Consider the following 15157-nt stretch of genomic DNA (forward strand, 5'->3'; position numbering starts at 1 on the left):
AAAGCTAGTAATTTTATTTCTGCCACTGAGGAGCTCTACTCATCTAGGATTTCTGAAATCATCTCAATGTCAATTGAAGGATTTGGAAAAGTGTATGGTTATAAGTGTTTTCTCTTTTCAATGACTAAATCAAATTTATAATATTTTCATCAGTGATATGTCTTGCTGAGAGTGACCAGTGCTCGTGGTTGATTGTAAAAACTGATGCACACAAAGAACGTTTGGTGAAAAATTTAATTAGCTAGAGATAGACATGTCATCAGATATTGCAGCAAAATATATTTCAGCAAACCAGTGGCCTGGATCTTAGCCACTTAAATTGAGGTTGTTGAGTAATAGCTAATTCATTGCTAGCCAGAACTTGCACCCATCGAGGTACATTCTCAGCATGTGTTCTATATATCTTCAATAATTGAAATAGTATCTTATAAAGGACAAGTTGTTAATATCTCACACACTGAGGAGACTTACAGAACTCTACAAACAAGAGCTCACCTGCAGAGTTATCTTCTCCTTTATAGAATAGCTCAAGAAATGCTTTTAAAGATAATTAAACTTGGCAGGGAAAACAATATTTTTTTAAGCATAGCTGGCCATCTCAGTAGTAGTAGGCAGTGTGAGTAATCCAGTTGGGTTTTTCCTCCCTTGCGCGCTTAGCTGAGCTATGGGATGTAAAGATTGATTTGTAAGCTTCAGATTTCTCTCCAGTTTCGGTATGAGATCGTTTGGTGATGCCAGAAGCAAGTTTACAAGCTTTCCCAGAAGCAGTGGACGTGGAAGATGACTTTGCTAGAAAACAAGCAAATACAGAAACCATTAGACATTTGCTTTGCATGTTGAAACAGTAACTTCTGTTGTGCTGGCCTTCCGAACATTACAGGCTGGGAAGCAGTGGTGATAATATTGCAGTTGTGAACTAATGTTCCATTGGAAGCTCTTCTACATTATGTGCTGCGCCTGTGAATCATCAGTTGTTAGCGGCTAGAACAACCTCCCCACCAATTTAACATGCATAATCATACATCAGACAATGTTGAATTCCCAAATGATCACTGTCTATCTATCAAGAGTAAGGCTCAGAATTTACATCAAACACAAGAAACAGAATTATCTTCTGAACATTTAGAATGACAGTGGCATCGGTTATGTAATTCCCTGGAATATAGCCAAAATCAGTTTCAAAAAATTCCATCCTAAATGGCATGTGGTGTCACATTATACACAAACATATGACAACAGCCCCATGCATCAAATGAGACATAGGTAATGCAGTCCGAAAGGATCTGGAGTCACAACCACAGGAACCTTTAAACGTTTGTCTCCCAATTACACACATGCTGTAGTTTGACCTTGGAGGAAGAAATTCTACCCGAGAACAGAGAAACGGAGCATAAACTTAAAATTAGAATGAATCAGAAAATACTTTATGTAAAGCATAGTGGAAACCTGGGGCTCTCTTTCTCCACAACCTCCAGAACAAGGCAGATATCAGTGGTTTATTGAAATGTTCACGGTGAGATCACAGATTTTTGTTTGACAAGGGCATCATGAAATATAGATTAATGAACATGAAGAAAACAAAAGCAACGATTTTCAGACCCAGTCATGAGCTTTATCCCCTCCCCAGCTCAGGTTGAAATAAACTGGGCAAAACCTTGTTCTGTTCAACCACAGTTGAGCTTTGAACCGCAAAACATTTCCACCACCAAGACTGCTTACTGCCACCTTCAACCTTGCTGCCATTATATTTAAGGTGGCACAGTGGTTAGCATTGCTGCCTCATTGTGTGGGTGGAGCTGGGCTGTGACTCTGAGTTTTACTTTCACTTTGTTTTTGACCTGGTTTTGTACTGCACAGGTTGAAAAGAAGTGTCTCTGTCTGCATTTTAAAAGCTGGTTCCAGACTACTTGATAACTTAAAAGAGATAACTGTTTTCTGGAAGGAATTCCAACCCGCTGTTTTGGAAAGGAAACAAGAGTATCCATACCAGGTCTCGAGTGCTAAGTGCTGGGCTACGCCTTTGAAAAGGGGTTTCTGGTTTATGGGATCTTGTTAAAGGGGGAATTTATGAAGTGTTATACATAGATTACTGTAGTTGTGTGGGGTATTTATGTTTGTAGTTGATAAAAATGCTTACTCTGTGTGTTTATACAAATGTTAACTAAATTAGTTTTTTTGATTAAAAGCACCCAAGACCTCTGTTGAATAACACCTGAAAGGCAGGCTCTCATGCTCATCGTAACCAAAATCAATAAACAGTTGTAGGTCAGGTGAACTCCATGATGTACTTTGGAGTTTTCTAATCCCAGGCCCATAACAAATTTTCATTCCTGCCTTGGGTAACTGTCTATGGAGTTTGCACGTTCTTCCCGTGTCTGCATGGGTTTCCTCCGGGTGCTTCGGTTTACTCCCAGGGTCCAAAGGTTAGGTGCACTGGCCATGCTAAATTGCCCCTTAGTGTCCAAAGTGTTACAGGGATAGGGTGGGAATAATAATATTATTAATAACTTTTTATTGTCACAAGTATGAAGTTACTGTGAAAAGCCCCTAGTCGCCACATTCCGGCGCCTGTTCGGGTAAGCTGGTATGGGAATTAAACACACGCTGCTGACCTTGTTCTGCATTACAAATCAGCTGTCTAGCCCACTGAGCTAAACCAAAGTGGGCCGAGTAGAGTGTTCTTTCAGAGGGAGGATTGATGGACCAAACGGCCTCCTTCTGCACTGCAGGGATTCTATGATGTTTTGTCAACTCCAGTACAACTGATTTCACTAGCTCATTAGTGATTTCACTAATGACTTCCTTAGTATTCTCCCATCCATCATTCAACATAAGGTCAGAAGTGGGAATGTTCGCTGATGATTGTGTGATTTTCAACTCATCCATAACTCCTCAGATATTGAAGCTGCCTGTGCCCATAAACTAACAAGACATTCAGGCTTAGGCTAATAATTGGAAGGTAATATTTGTACCACATGAGTGCCAGGCAACGACCACTGTGCAGTTAGCAAAGGAATTGTAGGATTCTGACCCAGTGAAGGAATGGCAATATAGTTACAAATCAGGGATGTTGTAGAATACTCTCCACTTACCTGGATGAATGCAGCTCCAACAACACTCAAAACGAAGCTGGACACCGTCCAGGACAAGGCAGCCAACTTGATTGACAGCTTACCCACCACCGTCAACAGACTCTCCCGCCCCCCCCCCCCCCCCCCCCCCCCCCCACCACCACCGATGCAGGGGCAGCAGCGCGCATCATCTACAAGATGCACTGCAACAACTGACCAAGGCTCCTTCAACAGTATCCTTCAAACCTGCAACCTCCCCCTTCGAGAAGGACAAGGGCACAAGATACATTGGAACACCATGACCTGTAAGTTCCCCTCCAATCCACACACCATCCTGACTTGTAAAACATTGCCGTTCCTTCATAGTCTGACCCCTCTACCCTGGGAAAGAGTGCCTGCCCATCCACTGTCTCCATGCCCCTCATAATTTTGTAGACCTCTATCAGGTCACCCCTCAACCTCCATCATTCTAATGAAAACAGTCCGAGTCTATTCAGCCTCTCCGCATAACTAACACGTCTCAGACCAGACTACATCCTGGTAAACCCCCTATGCACCCTCTGTAAAGCCTCCACATACTTCTGGTAGTGTGGCAACCAGAATTATCCACACTATTGTCAAACTAATTTTGCCCCATTATTGGATAAGTTAACCATCATCTATTACCGAGCTACACTAGAATTGTGCCAATATTATTAGCTCTAACTGGGGTGATATCCTCATTCTCAGTGATGACTTAACTAACCCTTATAACCTAACTCCAGCCCAACAATCCATCCATAATCCTGCCTTGGTTCCACTCATCTTCATTATAAACAAAATATAGGGTTTTACAAGTGTCCTTCCCGTTTATTCTCTTATTTCTCCTTTTTTCTATTTTGCAGTTACAATTTTTGATCCAAGGGTGATTAATGGACATGCATCTTAAGTCAAGCAGCAGAATGAGGAATTAAGTCACAGGAGAGAACATTCTGCTAGTTTGCACACGAGTTTCAGACTTGTCGACACCAGAGAGAGAGAGATAAGCTGGGATTCGGTTTGATTGATTGGCTGGAGGCCAATGAATTGGCACAAAAGGCTGTACTTTGTCCGGTAACTTATGGTAATTAGATCTGATCCCAGTGGGATGGTTCTCATAGACCTGAAAGTTTCAGATTGACACAGAAAGGCAAGGACCTGGTATTTTTCGCCCTCTGCAGAAAGGCTGTGAGTGTTGTATTCCTCAGGTCGCAGAGAACCTGAATGAATGAATCTACAGGAAAACCATTACAGGCTGCAGGCAAAGATCAGGGCCCGCTCTCATTCGCTCGCTCTCATTCGCGCGCTCTCATTCGCGCGCTCTCATTCACGCGCTCTCATTCACGCGCTCTCCAGAATGTGTTGTATTTTTGAAACTGTTGAGGCCTAACCCTCGAACTGAAAGCAAGGTCTGTAGAAGAGCAGGGTACAAGAAACACCCATTTGAAACAAAGACTCTTTTTCTCATGGTTTTTTTTTACCCTTTCTTCCCTTCTGTGTTTGTCTGTCTTGTGTGCCTGCGTAGATGTGGGGGGCAAGTTCAAGTGGGGAATTAGGAATTAGATAATAGTTAACCAGTTGTATTTGCTGCAGATTTCATTATAGTTCTTGTTACAAATAAACAGTAACTGTGTTTAAATTTATATACCTGGTGACTGTAATTATTGGACAGCAAAGGGCCAAAACCTGGAGCATTTTTGTGTAAGAATTATAGGATAACAGACATCACTCGCCCTGGTGCTCACGTGCAGGAGAAAAGACAATAAATAATCAACAACATAACTCCAAGGGAGTAACCTTCAGAATTTACCAGGTTTACCAGGATGTTGCCTGGTATGGAGGGAAAATCTTATGAGGAAAGGCTGATGGACTTGAGGTTGTTTTCGTTAGAGAGAAGAAGGTTAAGAGGAGACTTAATAGAGGCATACAAAATGATCAGGGGGTTAGATAGGGTGGACAGTGAGAGCCTTCTCCCGCGGATGGAAATGGCTAGCACGAGGGGACATAGCCTTAAACTGAGGGGTAATAGATATAGGACAGAGGTCAGAGGTAGGTTCTTTATGCAAAGAGTGGTGAGGCCGTAGAATGCCCTACCTGCAACAGTAGTGAACTCGCCAACATTGAGGGCATTTAAAAGTTTATTGGATAAGCATATGGATGCTAATGGCATAGTGTAGGTTAGATGGCTTTTGTTTTTTGACTTACCATGTCGGTGCAACATCGTGGGCCGAAGGGCCTGTACTGCGCTGTATCGTTCTATGTTCTATGTTCTAATTATTGAGAATTGCAAGATAACACCACCATCTATTTTGCTTGACAAGGCCAAAGCCAAGACACGATAGGGAAGACACTTCTCACGATCTCTCAAGGATTCCAAAGAACAAAGCACCTTTCGCTTCCACCATGCCACCAGCCCGACACCCAAGTGACCACAGTCTGGGCTCTGGCCAGGGGTGTGGGAATGACTCTACCTCGGTCATCTCCAAATCCTCATGACAAGCATCGAAAATAGTATAATAATAGGGCCAGTGCTCAGGGGGTCCAACCAATCCCAGCCCTCGAAGACTGAATACGGTGTTCTCTGTCGAACCTGATGCAACCAGCCTCTGGATTTTCATCCAGAACAATATTCTCAATGGAGGCCATCATCCGGGTGTACACAGCACCACTGGGATGAAAGCCCACTCATCAGCAACAACACCAATGAGCTGAGCCTCAACCCAGCCAGCTCTCATCGCCAGATCAAACAAAGATTCTCTACAATTTATCTTGGCTCTTCTTCCCAAAACTTCAATCAGGATTGTCCTTGGACATAATGTACATATCCCAAGAAAAAGACAAATATGAAATGTGTACCAAGATAAAATAAAAGATTACAGAGCCAGAACTCACAAAAACGCAGCTCCCATGCTCACATCGCGTTACCCTGCGTCCACTCTTGTTGCAAGGAAATTTTGAGTACCAGTAACTGCTTTGAGTGACATAGTGGAGAAACATTTGTGACAATTTCTTCAAGAGTCAGCAAGGATTCAGGATTTTAAAAGTATTTAACTGGTGCGTTTTCCATCAATATTTCCCGACCACTTCTCCTGAATATTTTGTTGAATACGAGTCCACAGGAATTGGTCAACACCTGTATCCTCCCAAGTGTCTATTTTTCAATTTTAAAAAAAGGCTGGACAGTGAGCGTCCACAAGCTCAGGAAGGATTCATAGCAGATATTGTTGGCGTGTCTACATCACATTTTCACACGGGCGTACCTTTTAAGTACTGAATCATGACTGAAAGTCAGTACTCAAGACTAATATTTCATTCCCTGTACCAGGGTCACGGATATCAAACATAATGCCCCTATTACCATGACCAGCTGAGATCAGTTAACTCAGAAAAGTCAAATGATTCAACTGCGACCTCCTGGTTGCAAGGCTTAGTACTACACAGAGGAATCTGCACAATCCAGTGACTAAACCAAGTTGAGCACTTCTCTGAATTTTGACAAATGCAAAACAGAACCAGCAAAAGAAATAGCAGCGTTTCACAGTAGTACAATGTTGCTGACTACCCCTGAATGCACTCCCAGCTCTAACCACACTGTAACCATTAAATTGAAATGAGGCAACATTATGGGAACACTGCACCAATAACATTTGGTTAGGTAATAGATGGTTGCTTAACTTAGCCACCGAGGGACTTCTGGGTGCGGCGATGACCAGCTGAGTCGCACGTTTCGGCAGTTCCCGGTGAAACGGACTTTTGGGCTCTTGATAGGAGCCCCAACGACAATTTTGACGGCTAAAAACACTGTGCGGTAAACCAGAAGGGAATCCCCCCTGGATACGGATGAAAAAAGGAGAAAGTGGCCGGATTGCAATGGATCCTTTAGAACAGCGGCAAGGAAGGCAAGCAAAAACCAAGATGGCGTCGGAAGGTGGCAGTTTAACATGGGGCCCTGAACAACAAGAGTTCTTGAAATGCTGTGTGGAAGAGCTCAAAAAGGAAATGAAGAAAGAGCTGTTGGCCCCGATACTACAGGCGATCGAAGGGCTAAAGGAGGAACAAAAGACCCAGGAGCGGGAGCTTTGGGTCGTGAAGGCAAAGGCAGCCGAGAATGAGGACGACATACAGGGCCTGGTGGTGAAGACGGAGACGCATGAGGCACATCAGAAACGATGTGTGGAAAGGTTGGAGGCACTGGAGAACAACGCAAGGAGGAACAACCGGAGGATTCTTGGTCTTCCTGAAGGTGCGGAGGGAGCGGACGTCGGGGCATATGTGAGCACGATGCTGCACTCGTTAATGGGAGCGGAGGCCCCGGCGGGTCCGTTGGAGGTGGAGGGAGCATACCGAGTGATGGCGCGAGGACCGAGAGCAGGAGAAATTCCCAGAGCCATAGTGGTGAGATTCCTCCGTTTTAAGGATAGAGAAATGGTCCTTAGATGGGCAAAGAAAACTCGGAGCAGTAAATGGGAGAACGCGGTGATCCGCGTTTATCAAGACTGGAGTGCGGAGGGTGGCGAGAAGGAGAGCGAGCTTTAATCGGGCCAAGGCGGTGCTTCATAAAAAGATAACATTTGGAATGCTGCAACCGGCAAGACTGTGGGTCACATATCGAGGGAGGCACCACTACTTTGAGACGGCGGATGAAGCGTGGACTTTTATTGTGGAAGAAAAACTGGAATGAACGGGCTATTAAAAAGAACGTTTGAACAAAGTGGTGGGGCGAATGTGGGGGCGAAGAGGGGGGTTAAAAAGGGGGGGAAAGAGGAGTTTTATGTACTAATCCTGCGATGTGGTAACTTTTCTCTCTTCCACAGGTGGTGATGGGGGGAGGAGGGGAGGTGGAGGAGATGGGGCGTTGGCCATTGGGGCGGGGCCAAGGGAGAAGCGCGGGGCTTGGTTCCCGCGCTATGATAATCATGGCGGGAATAGAGAAGCAGGAAGGAGGGGGCGTCGCACGGTGCGAGCCGAGGTCACGGGGGAAGCCGAGGTCGGCCAGAGTTTGCTGACTTCTGGAGCAACATGGGGGGAGTAATTACGCTAGCGGGGGATCTAGCGGGGGGGTGGGAGGGGGGAATTACTGGGTTTGCTGCTGCTGGGGAGAGGGGGGAGCTGGTATGGGAGGGGGTGGGTGGGGGGGGCACCGCCTGGGGAGATACAGCTGCGTGGGAACCGGGTGAGGAGCTGGAAAAAGGGGATGGCTAATCGACAAGGGGGGGGGGGGGGGGGGGGGTAGGAAGCCCCCAACCCGGCTGATCACGTGGAACGCGAGAGGGCTGAACGGGCTGATAAAGAGGGCACGGGTACTCGCACACCTTAAGAAACTTGAGGCAGATGTGGTTATGTTACAGGAAACGCACCTGAAACTGATAGACCAGGTTAGGCTACGCAAAGGATGGTGGGGCAGGTGTTCCATTCGGGGCTAGATGCGAAAAACAGGGAAGGTGGCTATATTAGTGGGGAAGCGGGTAATGTTCGAGGCAAAGACTATAGTGGCGGATAACGGGGGCAGATACGTGATGGTGAGTGGCAAACTACAGGGGGAGACGGTGGTTTTGGTAAACGTATATGCCCCGAACTGGGATGATGCCAATTTTATGAGGCGGATGCTAGGACGCATTCCGGACCTAGAGATGGGAAAGCTGATAATGGGGGGAGATTTTAATACGGTGTTGGAACCAGGGCTGGATAGGTCGAAGTCCAGGACTGGAAGGAGGCCGGCAGCAGCCAAGGTACTTAAAGATTTTATGGAGCAGATGGGAGGTGTAGACCCGTGGAGATTTAGCAGACCTAGGAGTAAGGAGTTCTCGTTCTTCTCCTATGTCCATAAAGTCTACTCGCGAATAGACTTTTTTGTGCTGGGAAGGGTGTTGATCCCGAAGGTGAGGGGAACGGAGTATACGGCTATAGCCATTTCGGATCACGCTCCACACTGGGTAGACGTGGAGATAGGGGAGGAAACAGGAGGGCGCCCACCCTGGAGAATGGACATGGGACTAATGGCAGATGAGGGGGGTGTGTCTAAGGGTGAGGGGGTGCATTGAAAAGTACTTGGAACTCAATGATAATGGGGAGGTCCAGGTGGGAGTGGTCTGGGAGGCGTTGAAGGCGGTGGTTAGAGGGGCGCTGATATCAATAAGGGCACATAAAGGGAAGCAGGAGAGTAAGGAACGGGAGCGGTTGCTGCAAGAACTTTTGAGGGTGGACAGACAATATGCGGAAGCACCGGAGGAGGGACTGTACAGGGAAAGGCAAAGGCTACATGTAGAATTTGACTTGCTGACTACGGGCACTGCAGAGGCACAATGGAGGAAGGCACAGGGTGTACAGTATGAATATGGGGAGAAGGCGAGCAGGTTGCTGGCACACCAATTGAGGAAAAGGGGAGCAGCGAGGGAAATAGGGGGAGTGAGGGATGAGGAAGGAGAGATGGAGCGGGGAGTGGAGAGAGTGAATGGAGTGTTCAAGACATTTTATAAAAAATTATATGAAGCTCAACCCCCGGATGGGAGGGAGAGAATGATGGGCTTCTTGGATCGGCTGGAATTTCCCAAGGTGGAAGAGCAGGAAAGGGTGGGCTGGGAGCACAGATCGAGGTAGAGGAAGTGGTGAAAGGAATTAGGAGCATGCAGGCGGGAAAGGCCCCGGGACCGGATGGATTCCCAGTCGAATTCTATAGAAAATATGTGGACTTGCTCGCCCCGGTATTGACGAGGACCTTTAATGAGGCAAAGGAAAGGGGACAACTGCCCCTGACTATGTCTGAAGCAACGATATCGCTTCTCTTAAAGAAGGAAAAGGACCCGCTACAATGCGGGTCCTATAGACCTATTCCCTCCTAAATGTAGATGCCAAGATCTTGGCCAAGGTAATGGCAATGAGAATAGAGGAATGTGTCCCGGGGGTGGTCCACGAGGACCAAACTGGGTTTGTGAAGGGGAGACAGCTGAACACGAATATACGGAGGCTGTTAGGGGTAACGATGATGGCCCCACCAGAGGGGGAAACGGAGATAGTGGTGGCGATGGATGCCGAGAAAGCATTTGATAGAGTGGAGTGGGATTATTTGTGGGAGGTGTTGAGGAGATTTGGTTTTGGAGAGGGGTATGTTAGATGGGTGCAGCTGTTGTATAGGGCCCCGATGGCGAGCGTGGTCACGAATGGACGGGGATCTGCATATTTTCGGCTCCATAGAGGGACAAGGCAGGGATGCCCTCTGTCCCCATTATTGTTTGCACTGGCGATTGAGCCCCTGGCGATAGCGTTGAGGGGTTCCAAGAAGTGGAGGGGAGTACTTAGAGGAGGAGAAGAACACCGGGTATCTTTGTATGCGGACGATTTGCTACTATACGTGGCAGACCCGGCGGAGGGGATGCCAGAAATAATGCGGATACTTGGGGAGTTTGGGGATTTTTCAGGGTATAAATTGAACATGGGGAAAAGTGAGTTGTTTGTGGTGCATCCAGGGGAGCAGAGTAGAGAAATAGAGGACCTACCGTTGAGGAAGGTAACAAGGGACTTTCGTTACCTGGGGATCCAGATAGCCAAGAATTGGGGCACATTGCATAGGTTAAATTTAACGCGGTTGGTGGAACAAATGGAGGAGGATTTCAAGAGATGGGATATGGTATCCCTGTCACTGGCAGGGAGGGTGCAGGCGGTTAAGATGGTGGTCCTCCCGAGATTCCTCTTTGTGTTTCAGTGCCTCCCGGTGGTGATCACGAAGGCTTTTTTTAAAAGGATTGAAAAGAGCATCATGGGTTTTGTGTGGGCCGGGAAGACCCCGAGAGTGAGGAAGGGATTCTTACAGCGTAGCAGGGATGGGGGGGGGGGCTGGCACTACCGAGCCTAAGTGAGTATTATTGGGCCGCTAATATTTCAATGGTGAGTAAGTGGATGGGAGAGGAGGAGGGAGCGGCGTGGAAGAGATTGGAGAGGGCGTCCTGTAGGGGGACTAGCCTACAGGCTATGGTGACAGCCCCATTGCCGTTCTCACCGAGGAACTACACCACAAGCCCGGTGGTGGTGGCTACACTGAAGATTTGGGGACAGTGGAGACGGCATAGGGGAAAGACTGGAGCCTTGGGGGGGTCCCCGATAAGAAACAACCATAGGTTTGCCCCTGGGGGAATGAATGGGGGATATGGAATGTGGCAAAGAGCAGGAATAACGCAACTGAAAGATCTGTTTGTGGATGGGAAGTTCGCGAGTCTGGGAGCGCTGACCGAGAAATATGGGTTGCCCCAAGGGAATGCATTCAGGTATATGCAACTGAGGGCTTTTGCGAGGCAACAGGTGAGGGAATTCCCGCAGCTCCCGACACAAGAGGTGCAGGACAGAGTGATCTCAAAGACATGGGTGGGGGATGGTAAGGTGTCAGATATATATATATAGGGAAATGAGGGACGAAGGGGAGACTATGGTAGATGAACTAAAAGGGAAATGGGAAGAAGAGCTGGGGGAGGAGATCGAGGAGTGGCTGTGGGCAGGTGCCCTAAGCAGGGTAAACTCGTCGTCCTCGTGTGCCAGGCTAAGCCTGATTCAGTTTAAGGTATTACACAGGGCGCATATGACTGGAGCACGGCTCAGTAAATTTTTTGGGGTGGAGGATAGGTGTGCGAGGTGCTCGAGAAGCCCAGCGAATCATACCCATATGTTTTGGTCATGCCCGGCACTACAGGGGTTTTGGATGGGGGTGACAAAGGTGCTTTCAAAAGTAGTGGGGGTCCGGGTCGAACCAAGCTGGGGGTTGGCTATATTTGGGGTTGCACAAGAGCCGGGAGTGCAGGAGGCGAGAGAGGCCGATGTTTTGGCCTTTGCGTCCCTAGTAGCCCGGCGCAGGATATTGTTAATGTGGAAAGAAGCCAAGCCCCCGGGGGTGGAGACCTGGATAAATGACATGGCAGGGTTTATAAAGCTAGAGCGGATTAAGTTCGTTCTAAGGGGGTCGGCTCAAGGGTTCACCAGGCGGTGGCAACCGTTCGTCGAATACCTCGCAGAAAGATAGATGGAATGGAAAAAAGAAGGCAGCAGCAGCAGCCCAGGATCGGGGGGGAGGGGGGGGGGGGGGGGGGGGGGAGGGCGGGGGGAGGAGGAACCAGAAGGACTCTCAGGGTTGTTAATATATACTGTATAATATGTATAGGTCGTTGCTACAGATAATTATATATTGGACTGTTAAATTATATTTTTGGAGAGTGTTACTTGTGATAAGGCAGTTGCCAATTAGGGTTAGTTTTCATTTTTGTTATTTATTATTTATTCATTTTTTTTTTGTTTTGTTTTGTTTGTTTATAAAATAGGCCATTGTTATTTGTGTTGTTATAATATTGTGTAAAGGATGCACAATGTACTGTGTTGGTTGACCAAAAATTTTCAATAAAATATTCATTTTAAAAAAACTTAGCCACCGAGAACAAATTAAACTCTGAAGAAGCTCAAACCTCGATTTGTCCCTCAAACTGATTGCACTCCTTTTACCCAGTGTAAACTAATTGAGAACACTAACCAATTACGGACATGTCGGTAAGTGCCATTTATTATTCATGCAGCGGCAGACAGCATGCTTCCTGGCCATTAAATTCAGAGACAGCGGGGGATGTGTCAGACTGAGTCAGCAACTCCCATTTCCTTCAAGGTTCCTCTTGGGAATGATGTTAAAAGATAAATTAAAACATTTCTCATTATAATGTGCATCCCCAAATCTTGGCCATAGCAGTCTAGCAGCCTTGGTGCATCTGGGAAGGTTCTGAGCCTGTGAATACCTCCCAAACACACTAACAGATGAGCATTTGTATTTTTTTTAAAATTTAAATTTAGAGCACCCAATTCATTTTTTCCAATTAAGGGGCAATTTAGCATGGCCAATCCACCTACCCTGCACATCTTTTGGGCTGTGGGGGCGAAACCCACGCAAACACGGGGAGAATGTGCAAACTCCACACGGACAGTGACCCAGAGCCGGGATCGAACCTGGAACCTCGGCGCCTGTGAGGCAGCAATGCTAACCTATCATCGCATCACTGAACAGTAACACTTTACATTGTGTTTCCAGGACTTCAATCCATGACTTGTCGAGCGTGGAATCTAAATTATAACAGTAATCTCTTTCTATTTAAAGAGGAATCAAATATAAAAGTCTTACAAGCTGTTTAAGAAGGGTCATATTTTTTAAAAAGATAAAAAGTGCCCCAAGTTCAAATCAGAGATTCACTAATATATTGCAGTCATTCTGATTAAACCTCAAGGCAAAATCTGCAACTAAATGCAGTTTCACCAGAGCTCAGGGATTCCCAAACTGAGTCTGGGAAGGGTGTAGCCATCTGGGATGGCCACGTCCCAGTTACAAAATGGACACTCGCAAAGAATGCAGGGAAAATTGGACAATACTAAGAAACAAGCACTGCTAAGCAATCTACATACTAATGAGCCATCTCCAGGGACAAAAGGGAAACATTTAGATACACAATGTAAAGGCAGACACCACCGGCGCCAGAAGAGACTAAAACAAAGCAGAACAATGGTCACCTAGGACACGCCCAGCAATCAGGGAACCACCCCTCCATTGGAGGAAGATCGATACGAATGATTGGGAAAGGCCCAATTAATTGAGGCCAAGTTCAAGGCTCGCCCAAAAACACGCAAAGCCCTTTTTAGTATAAAAGGTATTCCCCAAGGGAGAATCTTTCTTCTTTGGCCTTGGCTCTCAGCGAAGAGAGACCCGCCGAGTTGCTGCATCAGACCAAGTAAGTTCAAAGCCAACGCACGCTACGAGATAGACGCTCCTAGTTGCTATCCTGTAAACAGCTCAACCCAGCAGCCTCAGAACCGAGCAACGGCCATTGTTCCTCTGACTGAGTGGGCACCCGAAGCGAAGTATAGACTTTAGTAATAGTGATAGTTTAGTTTGTAGAGTTTATGCACGAGTAAATTTGACTATGTGCAAATAAATGAGCATTGCTTTTGAACTTACTAACTGTTGTATCGAGTCTTTGATCAGTATTCGGTTCTGAACCTTGTGGCGGCGTCGAAAGATACCTGGCGACTCTTGAGCAAACGTAATTAAACAGAGCCAAATTAAAAGTCAAACAGCCAAAATTAGCAACAAGGGTGTCTGGGGATCAGTGAATCTGGCGGCTGCCACGTTACCTGCAGACGCTAGTTCGAACGCGCAAAATTTGAAAATAAATAGAGAAGTCAAATAGACCAATCAGAGCAAGGTTTCTTGGAGCACTGGATGCTGATAACCAGACACAACTGCAACAACGGCAACGGCGGGGATGGAGAGGCGGCAACGGCGGGGAGGAGAGGCGGCAACGGCGGGGAGGAGAGGCGGCAACGGCGGGGAGGAGAGGCGGCAACGGCGGGGAGGAGAGGCGGCAACGGCGGGGAGGAGAGGCGGCAACGGCGGGGAGGAGAGGCGGCAACGGCGGGGAGGAGAGGCGGCAACGGCGGGGAGGAGAGGCGGCAACGGCGGGGAGGAGAGGCGGCAACGGCGGGGAGGAGAGGCGGCATCGGCGGGGAGGAGAGGCGGCAACGGCGGGGAGGAGAGGCGGCAATGGCGGGGAGGAGAGGCGGCAACGGCGAGGAGTGCAGAGTCGGCAGCTGCGAGGGTTGGAGAGGCGACAATGGCGGGGGGTAGAGAGGCGGCAACGGCGGGGAGGAGAGGCGGCAACGGCGGGGAAGAGAGGCGGCAACGGCGGGTAAGAGAGGCGCGCGACAGGAAGGGCGGGAGAGGATGAACACGTGCGAGGATGAGAATGTGCGTGTGTGAGAGGTGATGGGCATGTGCGCGGATGAGCGTGTGCGTGTGAGTTGACGAGCGTGTGTGTGGATGAATGTGTGCGTGAATGAGCGTGTGCGTGGTAGTGGATGTGTGTGCATGCGAGTTGATTAGCCTGTGCAGCGAGTTGATTGGCGTGTGCGTGAGAGGATGAGTGTGTGCACGTGAGAGGATGAGCATGAGTGTGAGTTGGAGCATGTGTGGGGATGAGTGTGTGCGTGAATGAGTGTGCGTGCGTACGAGTTGATTAGCGTGTGCGTGAGAGGATGAGCGTTTCAGTGTGAGTGAA

The 15157-nt window shown here is 47.7% G+C and overlaps 1 protein-coding gene across 4 annotated transcripts in view; it reads right to left on the reverse strand.

Annotated features, from left to right (window-relative positions):
• Positions 1-220: 220 nt before the first annotated feature.
• The window catches only part of rtf2 (replication termination factor 2), a 303881-nt gene continuing 288944 nt past the window's right edge, over positions 221-15157 (reverse strand). For all 4 annotated transcript variants that reach the window (XM_072514520.1, XM_072514519.1, XM_072514518.1 and 1 more), the window contains one exon: positions 221-789. In XM_072514520.1, the coding sequence (XP_072370621.1) occupies positions 599-789 (191 nt within the window). In that variant the 3' untranslated portion in view covers positions 221-598. The remainder of the gene's footprint in view (positions 790-15157) is intronic.

Source organism: Scyliorhinus torazame, chromosome 8 (assembly GCF_047496885.1).
Source record: "Scyliorhinus torazame isolate Kashiwa2021f chromosome 8, sScyTor2.1, whole genome shotgun sequence".
NCBI classification, from domain to species: domain Eukaryota; kingdom Metazoa; phylum Chordata; class Chondrichthyes; order Carcharhiniformes; family Scyliorhinidae; genus Scyliorhinus; species Scyliorhinus torazame.